The sequence below is a fragment of the Hippopotamus amphibius genome, chromosome 3 (assembly GCF_030028045.1).
Source record: "Hippopotamus amphibius kiboko isolate mHipAmp2 chromosome 3, mHipAmp2.hap2, whole genome shotgun sequence".
Lineage (NCBI taxonomy): Eukaryota > Metazoa > Chordata > Mammalia > Artiodactyla > Hippopotamidae > Hippopotamus > Hippopotamus amphibius.
The window spans coordinates 159,570,204-159,589,350 of NC_080188.1; the positions used below are offsets into that span (position 1 = coordinate 159,570,204).

General features: G+C 42.2%; 1 protein-coding gene across 7 annotated transcripts in view; it reads left to right on the forward strand.

The window, feature by feature from the left end:
• The window catches only part of HHAT (hedgehog acyltransferase), a 324,736-nt gene that overhangs the window by 255,607 nt on the left and 49,982 nt on the right, over positions 1-19,147 (forward strand). For all 7 annotated transcript variants that reach the window (XM_057727696.1, XM_057727697.1, XM_057727698.1 and 4 more), the window contains one exon: positions 13,407-13,551. In XM_057727696.1, the coding sequence (XP_057583679.1) occupies positions 13,407-13,551 (145 nt within the window). The remainder of the gene's footprint in view (positions 1-13,406; positions 13,552-19,147) is intronic.

Consider the following 19,147-nt stretch of genomic DNA (forward strand, 5'->3'; position numbering starts at 1 on the left):
TTAAAATGTCATATATATTGTTTCCTCTTGCTGCTTATTTCACCTTATTTTCTTAATTGATCACACTTGCCAAAGTTTATCCATTTTTATTGTTCCTACAATAAAAACTTTTAGTTTAAATGAATGAAATTTAAAGTAATTTACTGGTGTGTTAATTTTTGCTAATTTTTGTTGTTGGTGAGCATAGATTTCATGTTAAATTTTTTGAATGTACTTATATTCCTTTCCTGGCTAATTAGTACATGTTCAGTTTGATTATGGCCCACATGTGTATGAAAATTGCATGTATTTACTGTTCAGGAAATCTGTCTATTAGACAAGGCCTAATAATTCTTGTGATAAAACATACATAACAGAATTTAACCATTTTTATGTGTACAATTCAGAGTCATTAAATACATTCCCATTGTTGCACAACCATCACCACCATCAATCTCCAGAATGTTTTTTTCATCCCAAATTGAAACAATAACTTCTATTACCTCTTCCCCCTAATCCCTAGAAACCACTATTTTACTTTCTTTTTCTATGAGTTTGACTATTCTAGGTACTATATATATGTGGAATTGTGCAATATTTGTCCTTTTGTGATTATAACAGCATAATGTTTTCATGATTCATCCATGTTGTAGTGTCTGTCAGAATTTCCTTTTTAAAGCTGAGTAATATTTCCATTCTACACATATACCATGGTTGTTTGCACATGTATCCATCAATGGACATTAGAGTTGTTTCTACCTTTTGTCTATTATGAATAATACTGCTGTGAATATTGGTATACAAATATCTGTTCTATCCCTGCTTTTGTTTCTTTTGAATATATATTTAGAAGTGGATTGCTGGATTATATGATAGTTCTATTTTTAATTTTTGTGGAGCGGCCATGCTGTTTTCTGCAATGGCTACACCATTTTGTATTCTCACTAGCAATACACAAGGATTCAATGTTTCCACATCCTCAGCAGCACTTATTTTCTCTTTTTGATTATAGCCATCTTAGTAGTTGTCAAGGTGTGGTTCATGTGGTTCCTTGTGGTTTTGATCTGCATTTCCATAATGAATAGTGATACTGAGCATCTTTTCATGTGCTTATTGACCTTTTGTATATCTTCTCTGGATAAATATCTATTCAAGTCCTTTGCCCATTTTTGAATTGGGTTGTTTTTCTGTTGTTGAGTTGTAGGAGTTCTTTATATATTCTGGATATTAATTCCTCATTGACATGTGATTCTAAATATTTTCTCTCATTCTATGGGTTGGCTTTTCACTTTGTTGATAGTGTCCTTTGATGCATGAAAGTTTTTAATTTTAGTGAAGTGAAATTTATCTATTTTTACTTTTGTTGCCTGTGCTTTTGGTGTCCTATCCAGGGAATCATTGATAAATCCAATATCATGAAATATTTTTCTCTATGTTTTCTTCTAAGAGTTTCATAGTTTCAGTTCTGATGTTTAGATTTTTTTTTGTCTGCACCACACAGCATGTGGGATCTTAGTTCCCCAATGAGGGATTGAACCTGCAACCCCTGCATTGGAAGCATGGAGTCTTAACCACTGGACTGCCAGGGAAGTCCCTGATGTTTAGATTTTTGATTCATTGAATTAATTTTTGTATCTGCTATAAAGTGAGGGTTCAGATGCACTGCTTTGCATGTGGATGTCCTGTTTTCTTAGCAGCATTTGTTGAAGAGTTTAACTACCCCAGCCTTTTTTGGTTTACATTTTTTTTTTTAACATCAGCATCTGCTTTATTAAAAATAAATCATGGAGAGCCTTTAAATAACATCACATTAATCATAATAGTATCAACAAAACACAATATATATTTTAGGGATATTGTCATTATTAAAACAAAAACACCCCATCTATTTGTTCTTCATGTTCTCGCTTCAGTGTGACTTTTACTTATGTTAAAACAAGAAGCACCAGAGCTATCTTCTCCCCCAGGAAATATGGTGATAACATTTGAAAAGGCATGCATGTGGTTTACACTTTCATGAAACAGCTTTTTCTATCCCTTCAGTATGGGTCCTTAAAGCTGAAGTGAGTCTCTTGTAGGCATCGTATAGTTGGATCTTGTTTTTTTAATCCGTTTAGTCACTCTGTGTCTTTTGATTGGATAATTTAGTTCATTTACATTTAAAGTAATTATTGATAGACATAAACTTACTCTTGCTATTTCATTACTTGTTTTCTGTTTGTTTTGTAATTCCTTGTGTTTTGATTCCTGTCTTGCTCTCTTCCTTTGTGATATGATGACTTTCTGTAATGGCTATGCTTTGATTCCTTTCTCTTTATCTTTGTATATCTACTGTAGGTTTTTGTTTTGTGGTTACAATGATGCTTTCGTAAAACATCTGATAACTGTCTGTTTTATGGTGATAACAAGTTAACTTCAAATGCATACAAAAGCTCTAGGTATTTTTTTTTTTAAGAACTTTTATTGAGATACAGTTAACATAGAATAAACTGCATATACTTAGAGTGTACAATTTGGTATCCCAATCTCCCAGTTCATTCCCTTCCAACCCTCCGCACTTTGCACACTTGGTGTCCATATGTTTGTTCTCTACATCTGTGTCTCTCTTTCTGCCTTGCAAACCGGTTGATTTGTACAATTTTTCTGTATTCCGCATATATATGTTAATATACGATATTTGTTTTTCTCTTTCTGACTCACTTCACTCTGTATGACAGTCTCTAGGTCCATCCATGTCTCTACAAATGTCCCAGTTTCATTGCTTTTTACAGCTGAGTAATATTCCGTTGTATATATATACCACATTTTTTTATCCATTTGTCTGTTGGTGGACATTTAGGTTGCTTCCATGTCCTGGCTATTGTAAATAGTGCTGCAATGAACATTGGAGTGCACATGTCTTTTTGAGTTACGGTGTTCTCTGGGTATATGCCTAGCAGTGGGATTGCTGGGTCATATGGTAACTCTATTTTTAGTTTTTCAAGGAACCTCCATACTGTTTTCCATAGTGGCTGTATCAATTTACACTCCTACCAGCAGTGCAAGAGCGTTCCCTTTTCTACACACCCTCTCCAGCATTTACTGTTTGTAGATCTTCTGATGATGGCCATTCTGACCTGTGTGAGGTGATACCTCATTGTAGTTCTGATTTGCATTTCTCTAATAATTAGTGCTCTTGAGCAGCTTTTCATGCACCTCTTGGCCATCTGTATGTCTTCTTTGGAGAAATGCCTATTTAGGTCTTCTGCCCATTTTTGAATTGAGTTGTTTGTTTTTTTGATATTGAGCTGCATGAACTGTTTATATATTTTGGAGATTAATCCTTTCTCTGTTGATTCGTTTGCAAATATTTTCTCCCATTCTGAGGGTTGTCTTTTCATCTTGCTTATAGTTTCCTTTGCTGTGCAGAAGCTTTGAAGTTTCATTAGGTCCCACTTATTTATTTTTGTTTTTATTTCCATTATTCTAGGGGGTTGATCAAAAAAGATCTTGCTGTTATTTACATCAAAGAGTGTTCTTCCTATGTTTTCCTCTAGGAGTTTTATAGTGTCTGGCCTTACATGTAGGTCTTTAATCCATTTTGAGTTTATTTTTGTGTATGGTATTAAAGAGTATTCTAATTTCATTCTTTTCCGTGTAGCTGTCCAATTTTCCCAGCACCACTTATTGAAGAGGCTGCCTTTTCTCCATTGTATATGTGCCAGTACCATACTGTCTTGAGCACTGTAGCCTTGTAGTATAGCCAGAAGTCAGGAAGCCTGATTCCACCAACTCCGTCTTTCCTTCTCAAGATTGCTTTGGCTATTCGGGGTCTTTTGCGTTTCCACACAAATCATAAAATTTCTTGTTCTAGTTCTGTGAAAAATGCCATTGGTAATTTGATGGGGATTGCATTGAATCTGTAAATTGCTTTGGGTAGTATAGTCACTTTCACAATGTTGATTCTTCCAATCCAAGAACATGGTATGTCCCTCCATCTGTTTGTGTTGTCTTTGATTTCTTTCATTAGTGTCTTATAGTTTTCTGAGTACAGGTCTTTTACCTCCTTGGTTAGGTTTATTCCTAGGTATTTTATTCTTTTTGTTGCAATGGTGAATGGGATTGTTTCCTTAATTTATTCTTCTGATCTTTCATTGTTAGTGTATAGAAATGCAAGAGATTTCTTTGTATCCTGCAGCTTTACCAAAATTCATTGATTAGCTCAAGTAGTTTTCTGGGGCCATCTTTAGGATTTTCTATGTATAGTATCATGTCGTCTGCAAACAGTGACAGTTTTACTTCTTCTTTTCCAATTTGGATTCCTTTGATTTCTTTTTCTTCTCTGATTGCTATGGCAAGGACTTCCAAGACTATGTTGAATAATAGTGGCGAGAGTGGACATCCTTGTCTTCTTCCTGATCTTAGAGGGAATGTTTTCAGTTTTTCACCATTGAGAATGATGTTTGCTGTGGGTTTGTCATATATGGCCTTTATTATGTTGAAGTAAGTTCCCTCTATGCCCACCTTCGGGAGAGTTTTGATCATAAATGGGTGTTGAATTTTGTCAAAAGCTTTTTCTGCATCTATTGAGATGATCATGTGGTTTTTATCCTTCAATTTGTTAATATGGTGTATCACATTGATTGACTTGTGTATATTGAAGAATCCTTGCATTCCAGGGATAAACCCCACTTGATCATGGTGTATGATCCTTTTAATGTGTTGTTGAATTCTGTTGGCTAGTCTTTTATTGAGGATTTTTGCATCTAAATTCATCAGTTATATTGGTCTGTAATTTTCTTTTTTTGTAATATCTTTGTCTGGTTTTGGTATCAGGGTAATGGTGGCCTCATAGAATGAGTTTGGGAGTGTTCCTTCCTCTGCAATTTTTTTGGAAGAGAAAAGCTCTAGGTTTTTATACTTCCACTCCACACATTTTATGTTTTTGATGTCACAATTTTCCTTTTTTGTGTGTAATCATTAACAAATTATTGTACTTGTAGTTATTTTTAAAACCTTTTGCTTTTAACTTTCATACTAGAGTTATAAGTGGTTTACCCACCACTATTCCAGCATTAGAGTATTCTGAATTTAACTTTGTATTCACCATCATCATTAGGCTTTATACTTTCACATGTTTTCCTGTTACTAATTAGCATCCTTTTGTTTCCACTTGAAAAAATCTCTTAAACGTTTCTTGTAAGGCTGGTCTAGTGGTGATGAACTCCTTCAGCTTTTTTCGTTTTTTTTTTGTCCTGGAAAACTCTCAATCTCCCCTTCACTTCTGAAGGACAACTTTGCCAGGTAGAGTATTCTTGGTTGGCAGTGTTTTTCTTTCAGCAATTTGAATATATCATGCAGCTCCTTCTGGCCTAGAGTTTTTGTTGAAAAATGTGCTGATCATTGTATGGGAGTTTGCTTGTATGTAACAAGTTGCTTTCTCTTGCTGTTTTTAAGATCATCTCTGTCTTTAACTTTTCACAATTTAATTACAGTGTGTCTTGTGTGGGTCTCTTTAGATTTATCTTATTTGGTACTGTTTGGACTTCCTAGGTATAAATGTCTGTTTATTTTCCTAGGTTGGGGAAGTTTTTAACCATTATTTCCTTGAATAAATGCTCTGCAACTTTCTCTCTTTTCCTTCTGAGACCCCATAATACATTAGTCTGCTGGATGGCATCTGTAATTCCCTTAAGCTATCTTCACTCATTTTCATTCTTCTTTTTTTTTTTTTTTTTTTTCTCCTCTGATTGGATGAAGTCCACTGCTCTGTCTTAGAGTTTGTTGCTCTTTTTCTTCTGCTTGATCTAGTCTGTTGTTGAACTGTTGAACCCTTCTATTGAATTTTTCAATTCAGTTATTGTATTCCTCACCTCTGTGATTTCTGTTTGGTGCTTTCTTATATTTTATGGATTTCTTTCACAGGGAATTAATTGCTCCATGTGTAGCTGTACATTCAGTGCCTCCATGGGAGGAGCAGAGTTCAGGACCCTCTTATGTCACCGTCTTGATTGACTCTCCTGTTCTTTGTCAAGATTATTTTGGCCATTCAGGGGTCCCTTGAGATTCCATGTTAACTTTGGTATGAGTTTTTCTATTTCTTCAAACAAAAATCTTTGGAATTTTGATAGGGATTTCATTGAATCTATAAATAGCTTTGGGTGGTAATGTCATCTTAACAATATTAAGTATTCCAGTCCATGAATATGGATAGCATGGCTACAGTGTTTTGTAGTTTTCAGTGTACAAGTATTTTGCCTCCCTTGTTAAGTGTATTCCTAAGTAAAATTTATTCTTTTTGATGCTATTATCAACAGAATTATTAATTTCCTTTTCAGATTGTTCATTGTTAATATGTAGACATGCAATTGATTTTTGCATGTTAATTTTATATACTGCAACTCTGTTAAATTTATTAGTTACAACTTTTTAAATGCAATCTTTAGTGCTTTCTACATATAAGATCATGTCATTTGTTAACAGAGGTAATTTTTCATCCTTTTCATTTTGGTTGCTAGGCTTATTCATTTTTATTCAGCAATTCTGTGTTCTTAGTTTTGGTCTGTTAGGTGTCATTTTCTAGGGAGATATACTAAACCTCCTTCTGTAATTATAAGTGCCAATTACTTTTTTAAAGTTCACTGTCATTCTAAGCCATATTGCTCTTGAAAATATTGAGGTCCTGAAATTGACACTTGGTAGGTATCTATCAACCATTGATAAAGGAACAAATGCATGAAGTGTTTGTAGAACAAACATTTCTTGAAAACCTACTTTGTATCTGACACTGAAGAGACAAATTTCTTGAAGATTCCAGTCTAGAGGAGGGGATACTCACTTTACATAGACCTGAAGTTGTATAATATAGCAGGGAGTATGAAGACATCGAGTGAGAGATACCTGTGTGAATCCCTATTCTGTACATACCAGTGTATATAACCTGGAGCCAGTTATTTAGCATGTGCCCTTCTAGTTCCTCCTTTGTAAAATGGGAATAATTTTAGCTACTTTGCAGTATAGGTAATGCTCCTCACAGGGTGAATTTTTTTGCATTAAAAATTGTAGTTACCTTCTATCTATAGATCGATGTTATCTATCCCACAGTTATAATAGGTGACCATCTCTGCCAGGTTTAGGGTGCCTACAGTGAACTGTGAACTAGGTAGCTGCAGAGCCTAAGCTTGCTCTGGGCGCACCTTTAAACGGTGGAAAGCCAGAACCTGAACCCAATTTGGGCTCGTCCAAAGACATTGCTCTTCTGAGCTGACATTGAGCTGGAGCTTGAAGAAAGAATAAGGAGGACACATTCTAAGTAGAGAAAACAGCTTGTGCAAAGGCATAGAGGTGTAAAAGTGCATGCTGTATTTGGAGAGCAGTGAATAGAGCTGTACTGTTGATAAAGAGTGGTAGAAGTTAAGGTTGGAAAGTGAAATGGGCTCTGATTGTGAAGTGCCTTCCCAATTGGGATTTTAGTCTGTAAGCAATGAAAAACCACTAAAATACTTGGTGTAGTGGATAGTCATAGTCAGTGTGCTTGATGAACTAGAGAGATAAAGGCCAGAGTGGAGCATGTCAGTTAAGAAAGGGCTTTTGCAAAATCCAGAGCAGAGATGTGCAGACTGGAGGTGGGTCCCTGGTAGTGGAAGATTAAGAACACAGGATGAAACAATTCTGTCGACCATTCCAAAACTTTTAGCAGAATCCCAGGCACTGAATATATAGGCTTAAGCTTTCTGATTGCATCAAGAGCCAGTTGTTTGCTTAGTTATTTGAAAGTCTTCTGAAATTGCTTCATATGCTGCATGGATTTGGTTATAGCCTCTAAGTTATAGCCTCTGCTGTTTTTAACTGAACTTTTCTTCTGAGCTATGGAGCAGGTAACTGTTCTATTTAAGCAAAACTGGCTTTGCCTTCATCAGTGCAGGTATCTGACCCTCTCTTGGGAGCACGCATTGCTTAGATCACAGTAGCAAACAGAGATCGGAAAATTTAATTTTATTGACAAGAGATTTTTTGAAGCTCCATACATGTACAAGAAGGAAGGAAGTGTTGCTTTCTGAGTGCCTTCATGTATTCATTTGACTTGGATATAGGATGGGGATGGAATAGTAAGGAAGTCAGGAGATTCCGTAACTTATGCAGGGCAAAGGGAGAAACAGGTGTAAAATAATTATTGAGCACACACAGAGTATGTGTGGGCCTTGCGTGATACAGATTGAAGAATAAGCAACGCTATCCTTCAGGAACTTAGCATGCTGGTGGGAACATGAGAGAGACTGGTAACTGGTAAAACACAGACTTTTAAGTGGAAACGACCCAATTGCCTTGAGAAAGGAAGCAAGGGGAGCAATGTCCTGGTGGGTTGGCACAGAGGTGGGACAGGGACCCTGGAATGACTTCGGGGTTTGGGTCCTCCTGATTCTGAGTGTTTCACTGTGGCCACCCTTGTCTTTCACAAGAGCTATAATTGTTTCTTTTGTTGTCTTTGGTCTCATGTTTATGGCCTGTGGGGCGTCCACTGCTCATTTGCTCTCCCTGGTCTGCACCAACCTCCCCTGTTGCCATGTCCTTGTTTATCCTCTCTTTCCCTCTGGTTAGCGTTTTTATTAGAAAATGAAAAAAAACTTCAGTGGTTATATGGAAGAACTGTGTCCAGCTGCTCAAACCCACCCAATTTCTTTTTTTAGCTTCTCCCCCAACTTAAAAATAAACAGCATCAGGTCCCACTTGCCAAGCCTTTGTCACTGTCTCCAGCAGCCATTCCTCCAGCCCATCTGCTCCCCCAGATGCTCAGACCGTCCCTTCCTCCTGTCTCGGTCCCACGTGCAGTCCCTTTGTGGACAAGTGTGGGGCCCACAGAGCACAGCAGCCTGCAGCCCCACCGCACCATCTGCCTCTCACCCCATGGCCATTCTGAGCATCACTTCTGACCCAGATTCCATGGACCGCACCCCTCAGGCCCCAGCTTGTTTGCCTGGCCAGTCCTGTGATTTCCAGGGACAGGATGTTGACTGGAAAAGATGGAGGAGTTGCCATGGAGATATGAATAAACACACAAGCAGACACCTTGCAGCAGGAACTGCAAACTCTTCCGACAGAAGTTTAGTTCAGCCCTAAACTTTGTTTGGATTACATGCCTCACCTTTGGAATCAGTGTCTTAGAGGGAAGTTTAGAGCCACTGCTAAACTGTCATTATAACATTTCCACACGCCAGCTCTTGTTTCTTCTGTCAGGGACAGCGCGTTCACCCAGAGGAATGAGAGGTCTGCCCCAGGCTTGTACTTCCGGATGTTCTGAGGGGCTCACTGTATCCAAGTCCAAAGCCCAGAACCTGCCGTTAGGCCTGAAGAGTGGGTTATATTGATGTTAACATGGGGAGAAACTGCCCCAACCTGTCACAAAAGTCAGAGCCTGACTGGGAGAACTGATCACCCCCATAGGGGAACAAAGTGGTGCCTTCCGTCTTTCTGGGCCTCCCATTCTTCCTCTCTCCTTTGGGTTTCAGGGCTCTGGCTTGAGGAGGTTTGAGGAATTGGTGGTACAACTTGTCTGAACATGACTGGGGATGCAAGAGGCTCCTCCTCTCTCAAATTTGATGCCAAGTGGTAATGGGGGATGGTGAGAGGGGCCTAGCCCTGGGGTGCTGTAAAAGAATGCCTTCCCTGCCCTGGGATGCATTTTTCTGGGCCCCAGGGGAAAGAGGGCATGTTTTTGGCATGGCTCCTAATGAGAGGACAGGAGATTCTGCGCCCCATGGCCCTAGAGAGAAGTTAGCTCTATAGTGCATGCAGAAGAAAACCTTTGACCCTCTCTTAAGAGGGCACTGTTGACATTTTGGGCAGGATGGTTCTGTCCCACACATTGCAGTATGTTTATAATCCCTGGCCCCTGCCCATCAGACTCCACAATTATCTCTTGGCAATTGTGTTGTCCTTGAGACAACCAAAAATGTCCAGCAAATTTCCAAATATCCACCGGGGGACAGCGCAACTCCCAGTTTTTTTGCTGCCAGAGTATTGGATTGCAACAGACTCATCTGTCCTCTGGGAAAGAGACCATGACCAGACCAGGGCTCTTTTTATCCTGATATATTCGTGTTAATGTAAGTGAAAATCTATTTACTAATCATTGCCTTATCTGATCAAGTTGGCAGTTCTTTTCATACCCGATGGCTCTTCCTTGCACATTGATTTTTTTTCTCCCTGTTTAGTTTACAATTCCTCAACTTGAGTTCTCCTACCAAGGGAGGTTTTCAAGCACCTACACCATGAGGATGGGTGACTAACACATGAGGCTTGACCCTGCACATGGGCACCTTGCATCCCAGATGTGAAGGCCCACAGGAGTGATGACAGTAATTGCAACAGGACTTCAGAAGAGACAGTGCCAACGATACAAAGTTTAAAGTGGGAACTTTGGCCCTGTGGCCCTAGGGGCTCAGAAAGTCATATTTATTGATGGACCTGGCTGGACCAGGGGAATATACCCTTCCAGCCTGCCCAGATGGCATCCCCCCCCAGTTGGGAGCCCTGATTGTGGTACTTAATCTCTAGAGTTCCTGTAAACCAATGGCTAAGACCAGATGATTTGCAAGATAGAAAGAAATCCCTGATATCAAATCTGTTGCCTTCTACAGTGTGTCCACGGAACCCTAAGAGGCAAGACGGGGTGCAGCCAAAACTTCCGTGTAATTGTTACCCTCCTGTGGGTTATCCGGACAGGTCCTCCTTTTCCTTCCTTCTGGCCCATCATTCTGCCCTCCCACTGATTCACAATGAAGAGACACAGTGCTCTGTCAGGTTTGCTGTGTGTTGGCAAGGCTGATTTTGTCAGTTCAGAGGATGGGGCTCTTAGTTAAAATTAGGCTTTTGGATTTGCTTTATCATCATCTATTTTGTCTGCCACCCACTCGCCCCAGGGAGGATAGTCAAGAATTGCCTGTGAGCATCTTGATTTCTCCTTAGGTCTTTCTAGCTTATTGATTCCAACAGCCTGTGCCTTTAACATTCTTGTTAATTTTTAAAAAATGAATTAACTGTTTCTGAAGATTGAATGGTAATCGGTCATTTCTGATTTTAGTTCTTCCCTCCTGTCTCCGAGATCAGAGCCTCCTTTGCATTTGCTGTTATGCTAACTTTTGTTTTTCCCAAGCAGAAATAGTGATTTACTGAATCATGTAGCTGAGAGAGATACTGGGGTAATCAGAGAATCAAAGAAAGAGCCGTAGGAACCAGGGCCTCAGGTGCTGGAAAGAGGATCCCTGTGCCTCCAGCCCTCACTCTCCCCTGCACCTCCTCCCTTGCTCTCTCTCCTGCGCCCCATCTCTGCCTCCCACTATAGCCTGGCCCTTGCTCTGTACCAGGTAACCCGGCATGACAGCTCCACTTAGCAACCCAATGCAAGCAGTGTTTTCCTCTCTCATTATCTCTGTATTGATTACTTAATAATTGTAATCATTTCCTATAAAAGGAGAACCACTTTGAGCTTTAACCAAGCAATGTGTGCTCTCTGTAATTGACATTAAAAAGGGAAAGATCAATGGGGTCTTTGAATTCCTCTAACAGGATGTAAGGTGAGGGAAGACTGTTGGGGTTTGAACAGAAGTTCCTCACGTTCCTCAGAAGTCAAGGGTGTTATCAGTGGCCCCTGTACCTGGAGAGAGTTGTTTGGGCACATTTATGTCAAGTACAACAGTTCATATTTTCCTGATTTATTTTTCTGGATTTTCCCCCCTATCTTCCTGCTTCATCTCACCCCACCTCCTCAGTCACTAATTGAGTCAGTAACACTCAGAAAGTATCTTCCTCTGCTCTAAGATGCAGAAACTGGCAGATTAATGTCTCCTTATTCTCAGAGGTGGAGAGTGTTGAATTACAAGCCTGCTTCATCCCCATTTCTCTTTCATTACCAGTTTTTATGCTTTGTAATTATCTCTTATCTGGTCTTGTTTGACAGCATCCCCTGTACATGCTTGTGGCCTCCTAGAGGAGGGGGAGAGACTAGAGGTCATTTGTCTGGTGGCCTCTAACCAGGGGCATGTCAGCGTCACTTGAGAGCTTTCCAGAACAGCCTTGTGCAAGCAGACAACATAGTCACTGCCTGCTACACAGCTTATCCCTGAGAAAGCCAGGTCTCTCATGCTGTGGCGGTAAAACCATGCTCCAGAGTGATGCTGGAGGTGAGAACCATGGATGGGAAGCTGTAGGGTAGCTGGTATATCTGAGCATACAGACCATACCTGGGACTGGCAGGAGAGGAACAGGGAGGGGATCAGGGATTCATTTCTCTAGACTTTCAGAAGACACTCTCCAGGGCTTACAGAGCAGCCACAGATGATCCCCAATAGGGTCACCAGAAATAAGTCAGTCTCCTGCTGGAGACTCACGCTCTAGCTTGGTCCTTTTTGCCTTATGAATTTGGGTAATTCAGAATTCTGTTTGTGACTGGAGCACAGTCAAAATTAAGATGCAAGTGACCCCAGAGAGGTGCAGGCTTCAGGAAGATATTCAGGAACGATCTCTAGACCCTCTGCTCCCTCTTTTCTGTGTCTTTGGATTAGGTTGAGGTATTTGTCAGAAACCCTGGGTTGTGCTGTACCTGGTTCTCATGCTGAATCCACAGTCCCTCGGAACAGTCCCTATGTACGTGCCGATGGGGCTCACACACTCCAGACAGCACTGTGATCTCGCTCAGTAGGGCACCAGAATGATTAACGCTGAGAAATAAAGGCTTTGCTTACTTTATGAAATCCCCAAGAAAATATTAAAAGTGGAGAAAAAAGTGCAATGTAGACCTTGGATGAATAAGCAGAATTTTTTATTGTCATTGCTGGAAAACATCTCTCCAGTTCTTGCGTATTTCAGGGGCTGTGATAAGCCGCCATTCTCTGATGCTGCTACAAGTTCACTATCAGTGGTGCATGTACCCTGAGCTCTGATTCCAGGAACGGGGTTGGCTTGTACTGATTCTCCTGCATCCTCTTAATGGGATTCCTCCTAATAGTGAGTCAAATTTATTGGGGGAGGGTGTTTCCCAGAGTCAGGTTCACTGGCCCAGAAGATTGCCCTGATCTTGACGTCATTACATGGAGGTTTGCTTGTTGTCATGGAGAGGAGTTTAAACAGTTCTTGTACCTACAGATTTATGGGCAGAGAGCATGTGGAGACATTTCAGCTAGATCCTAACCAGGTTCAGTGCTTGTGTTACATATGTCAGATGGAAGCCCATTTTGGCAGCAGGAAGTAGCAACTTGGGGGTGTGTCACTGCTTTGCTTAGACCAGAAGGAGCATCTTGCAGGGATAGAAATTTTGAGAGCTGTTTAAATAACAACCTACCTCAGGCTCTGGAGGGAGGCATCCTGAGCTGGTAACAGAGAAAGGCTGTGTGACATCTCAGCCCGATTTTGCCACCCTTGTGATGAGATGCCTTGTCACCTTTTCCCCACAGGCCCAGTTCCTCTCCCCACAAGCTCGCCGTCGATTCCACGCTGCCCTTGCATCCTGTTCCACCTCCATGCTGATCCTGTCCAACCTGGTGTTTCTCGGGGGCAATCAAGTTGGGAAAATCTACTGGAATAGGATCTTCATACAAGGTAAGTTGCTGTTTTCAGACAATTTCATGTTTTCCACATTTGTGCAGATGGTATCAGGTACGGGATGGAGGTGGAGGGGAGGCATTCCTTGCTCTATGTGTGGTGTGTGACCTGTAAAAATACCAGCCAGGAGCAAATTCCTGTGTTTCGCTGTGGTTTTAACTGTTCCCTATTTTGATGTCCCTTTTATCTACCATGTGTGATACCTAACGTCAAAATGTACCGTCCCCTCTCAGACTCCATCACCCTCTTCTACTAGGTTACCTCTCCAATTTTTGGATTTTTCCTAACCTTCCCTATGTCTGTTGGTCAGCCTTCATTATACTGCAGAGTCTGACCTTGTTCTCCTTGCTACTCTGAAAGTCCTATCAGGAGAATATCTTAGAAGCACCATTGTGCTGCTGCTGTGGGCATGGTGCCGGGTTTGCCACACCTCTTTGTTGTGGGTGTTTTTTCTGAAGACTGTTTTGCCTGCATCTGCAGCCAACCTTATGGGTTTTTTTTGTTTTATAAATTTATTTATTTATTTATTTTATTTGTTGGCTGCGTTGGGTCTTCGTTGCTGCACACGGGCTTTCTCTAGTTGCTGCGAGCGGGGGCTACTCTTCATTGTGGTGCGCAGGCTCCTCATTGTAGTGGCTTCTCTTGTTGGGGAGCACTAGGTGCATGGGCTTCAATAGTTGCGGCACATGGGCTCAATAGTTGTGGCTCACGGGCTCTAGAGCACAGGCTCAATAGTTGTGGCACACGGACTTAGTTGCTCCGTGGCATGTGGAATCTTCCCAGAGCAGGGCTTGAACCTGTGTCCCCTACATGGGCAGGCAGATTCTTTACCACTGCGCCACCTAGGAAGTCCCAACCTTATGTTTAATATACATGTGTTTAATGTCATGTGTGTCTCCACGTGCACAGCAAAGTCACACCTGCAGTGGGTAAATTGCTAGTTGGTGGGCACTATTGTGAAAACATTGCGTTAATAATTGGTCATCATTTATTTATGGCCATCATTTCCTTTGCGCTCGAGCTAAGAGTTACATCACGTCCTAAGAGTATTGAGAAAATGGGAACTACTCACAGAGCACATAATTCAGCCAGTTCACTGAGTTCAGAGCCAAGGTCCCCTGTTTTGTTTCCCTGACCAGTGACATGGTTTTGTGCTTTTGGTTTGGGAGGTTTTGCCAAGTGTTGATGGTCGTATCTAGGCTGTTATCTCTACATCTGGGTCCCCAACGATCCAGTGATGCTTTTGGCGCAGCTCTTTTCACAACAGAAATAACCCCAACACAGCTGCCTGATCCCAGGGTGCCAGGTCACGAATCTAAACTATGGCAGGCTTGGGTGAGCCAGGCTCAAAAGGACCACAAGAGAGCCCTGTTCTGCTTTCATCTTGTCACTACAGATCCCCTTTGATCTTGCTTCCTGAGAAATGTTTTAGCTGATAGTTCCTGAAAAGGCCAGGTGCTTTTTAAATGGAAGCTGTCCTTTAGTAAAGATGGGAGGCAGTGGGGGTACAGAGGACTGAAAGATGAAAACGCTCCTTGGAGTGGGCCACAGTGTTGACTTCTCTTGCCTCCTCCCGCTGTGCCTAGCACAGTGCAAAGACGATGACTCTGGAAAACGCTGACTTGGGCTTTGCTGGTAACGTGAGCAAGAGGTGCTAATCTTTACTTCAGTAAGTAAACAGACTGTGTATTTGCTACTTGCAGGGCACTGAGAATTCAAGGGTGGAAAAAGAAGCACAAATGTGGGGGGCAGACATGCGGACACGTGTCAGTGGAGTCCGATAATTGCTGTGTCACATGCATACGGGATTGCTAGAGGTCACAGGATGGAGGGCTGGCCTTCCCTGGGAAGTTGAACGTCACAGGGGAGGGGACGTTTGCATTGGAGTTTTGAGCAATAAGGAGGAACTTGCCAGGTGAAGAAGGCAGGTGTGTGGGGGTAATTAACACTAATGGCTATGTCAGGTCATCCTAAACTCTCAGTAATTTTTCCCCATTGAAGTGTATTCCTCCCACAGTTCAGTGAAGGTCCAGTGGCTTTTTCTAAGCCGTGACTCCAGGACCTAGACTGTTTCTGTTTTGATTCTTCACCTTCTTGTCCTGGCACCACAGAGAAAAAAACACGGGGACAGTGTCACCAGGTACCAAATACTCCCACCAGAAGTGACACTGGGCATTTCTGCTCACATTCCATTGGCCGGAACCAGTCATGTGACCACCCTAAGTGCAGTGCAGGGAGATGTGGGGGAGCACATAGGTACTGTAGACTACGGCACAGCAGGACAGGGCACATGAGGCAACAGCTGGAGGAGCCCAAGAGGCAGTTAGAAATGTGAGCTGGTGTTGGGGAGGAAGGTGGGATGGAATGATGGTGATGTGGGAAATGGGGCATTAAGGTGGTGGGTGAGGCCATGGGAGTGGGTACAGTTCTCCAAGGAGCGTGCACAGGGTGAGAAGAGAACAGGCGGGAGGTAAAACCTGGGGATGCTGGCATTTAAAGGGGCAGAGAAAAGGTAGCAGCTATAAGATGTTCTTCCTGCTTCTCAAAGGCATGAAGATCAAAGCAGGATTTGCCCTGCACCCTGTGGAGCTACCGTCACGCACACGGGGAAGCGGGTGTCGGGGCTATGAAATATCTGGTCTGCTTCTGTTGTGTGGGTCCTATTATGAGCTACAACTGGGTATATCTGTGTCCTCCTTGGAGCCAGGTGCTGGAGTCCCGAGCGAATGATTCTCTGAATATGGAGGGCTCTGGAATCCTTTCTATCTGTGGGGAAGGGAGGCCAGGGAAGCTCAGCTTAAGAGGCATTTTCTATGTCAAGAGATCCTTCACACCAGCCTGGTGCCATCCCAGCTGGTTTCCTGGGGCTTTGGCCATTACTTCATTTGCTCCCTGCTGTGGGTCTTTTGTCCCTGAGTGATTGAATTAAATATCTCTGGAGGAAAGTGAACCAGGTCGTGCCAAATCCACCCTCCTTGAGAACTCTGGATTTCTGTTCATAACTAATTTGATTGACCTGATAGAAGATTAGTATGAATATTCATGGTTTGGTACAAAATGTATTAATGAGTTTATAGGATGCTTCCTCAGACTCTGTTGGGGATGTCATACTAGCTTTCTAAAATTAAAAAATAAAAATCTGGCTCCTGAAACTCATCTGGCCCCGGAGGTTTCAGATAAGGGATTGTTGAGCTGTACCTGTGGCCGTCGATGGGTGAGGCAGGACTTTGATATCCTAGTCGTCCCTGGCCTCTTCCTTCGACCACATGATCAGAGCCTGTTGTTCCAAGACCCATCTTTACACATGGAAGAAAATGCAGCGAAAGTGAGTGAGGAGGTCTGACTGTAGGGAATGGAGAGCTGTTAAGCTCAGTCTCTGGATTTCCAGGTTTCATGGGAAGGTATCCCTCCCCAGGGATAACCACCCTTGTCCCTCTGTACCTGAATGGGCTGGGACTTGTAGTGACAGGAGCTGGTAGCACCACATCCTTCCAAGGTGTCTGGAGGACAGGGATTATGGAGGAGATAGTGTATGGGATGTGTATATACACACATCTTAAAGGACAGCCTCTTCAGTTCTCAGGGAGCCTTTTCTGAGTATCACTGATGTCTCTAGAAGTATCTCATGATTAGCCTGGAGAGGTTGCTTTAAGGTCAACATCTCCCTGTCTTCAGTTCACTGCTTTAGACATGGACTTGTTTGCTTTAAGCTACAAAGCCCGTTTTAGCCTGTTTATAAAATCTCTTAAAATCTCTATCCTGGTCTCTACAGGGTTGGTGACGTGAGGCCGTAAAACCAGACTCTTACCTTTCTGCTGTGCACACTGCCCTGCTGTTCAGAAAAATGGACAGTGGCAGTCAAGGCATAGAAATGCTGAGTGGTCCTCTAGGGATCTGGTACCGGGGACACACAGACCATTTTTATCAAGTGTTATCTCTGCTGCAGAGATTGGGAAAGGAATGTTCAATTAATTCAGAGGAGAATAGAGAGCATCCATATCTTTGCCTTTAAAAAACTCCCCCAACTTTCACTGTTGAAATTTACTTCAAGCAGCTTGAGGAATGTGAATGTTTAAGCCTATTATATATGTATTTAAAGGAACTTAGCTGGGTCTAGGGATCTGAGCAGGCTGTGGCTGAGGATTTGGTCCCTAAGCCTGCTCTAGGAGGGACCCTGCTGTGTCATGCATTGCAGAGGCAAACACAGGTTGCTTCTTACACAACTCTGGCTCTGAAAAGTATTTGTTGATGGAAGGAGCTTTCTCACATCTGCCTTAAATCCTTGACATTGAAGTGTAAGTTAATTTCTTGAACAAGCAGTTGATGACTGCTCTGTAACTCAAAAATATCAGTGCATTATAACTCCAAATCTGCAAGACCATAAACCAACTGTGTTTTAAGCATCCTTGCAGTGCTCTGACGTCCTGGGACAGTGGGGAGAAAAGTCAGTCAATGGGAGTGGGTATGTATTGAGAATATATCTGACCTTGAGGGGGCTGAGAGCTTTATAGTGTTGTTTGGGTGCAGGGTCATGTTCCTTCTGAAAAATCTATCTACTCCTGTCAATAGAAGGCATGGATTTTGTAAAAAAAAAAAAAAAAAAGAAGGGGGGGAACCTAGTCATTTCCTAAGTGACAGAGCCCAAGATCCTGCATCTGTTGGATGTGGTAGAGGCGTGGCATCCATCAACCATTCTCCTGCCTGACTCCTCATCTATCTTACACACACACACACACACACACACACACACACACACACACACGTGTTTGTTTTCCTTCCTTCCTCATGTCGCCTGATCTAGGTTGGCAAACTCCATCTCAACACTTAGCTCCTGAGGGACCTTGTGCCAAGGCGAGGAGAATTTGGTTGTTTTCCCACCAGGTTGCAATGAGAGAGGAACTAGCAATTTCCTTACGCAGGTCAGAGCCTTTACACTCCCCATATTTGCTTTCTCTCTCAGGCTGAGAAAAGAGACAGTGTATTTTCTCCCTGATTACTGGCTTGTCCAGGCGGCTTAGTCATCTCCTGACTCCAATGGCTCTGGACAGCCATTTTATTTAAAGCTGAATTGGGGTATTGCACTGGGAACTCTGGAAGGCTGTGGTTAAATAGAAACTCATTCCCCTCACATCTCATTAAATTCTTGGGGCTAAAATTTCATCTTTGATGAGGAAGACAGAGGGAGATGTCAGTGGCCCAGCACCTTCTTTGTGATTACTTATTTCATCCTCTTCACTAGCCCTGACCTTGAAATGCAGTTTTCATTGCTCTGATTGATTCTGCTTCTGCCCCACTGGATCCTCTGCAAGTTCTCGAAGAGTTGGAGGAGCAGGAGCTTCCCACCCATTATGCTGGCAGTGAAGTTGAGATGTAGATGTAGATGAACCCATTTACCCATGGTTGCACATTGGTCCATTATAGGCCATTCTTGGAATCTGGATTTCAAGGCTTTCAGATGCCTCGGTTTCTTCTTTCGTCTGTGCCGCGACCCAGATGTCGTGGGCATCCATTTTCCTAAAAGTACTTCAAACCAAGTCACTAGGCATAGGATGTGGGAAGTAGAGAGTGGGAGTTCTTCTCCAGAAGTTTGTCT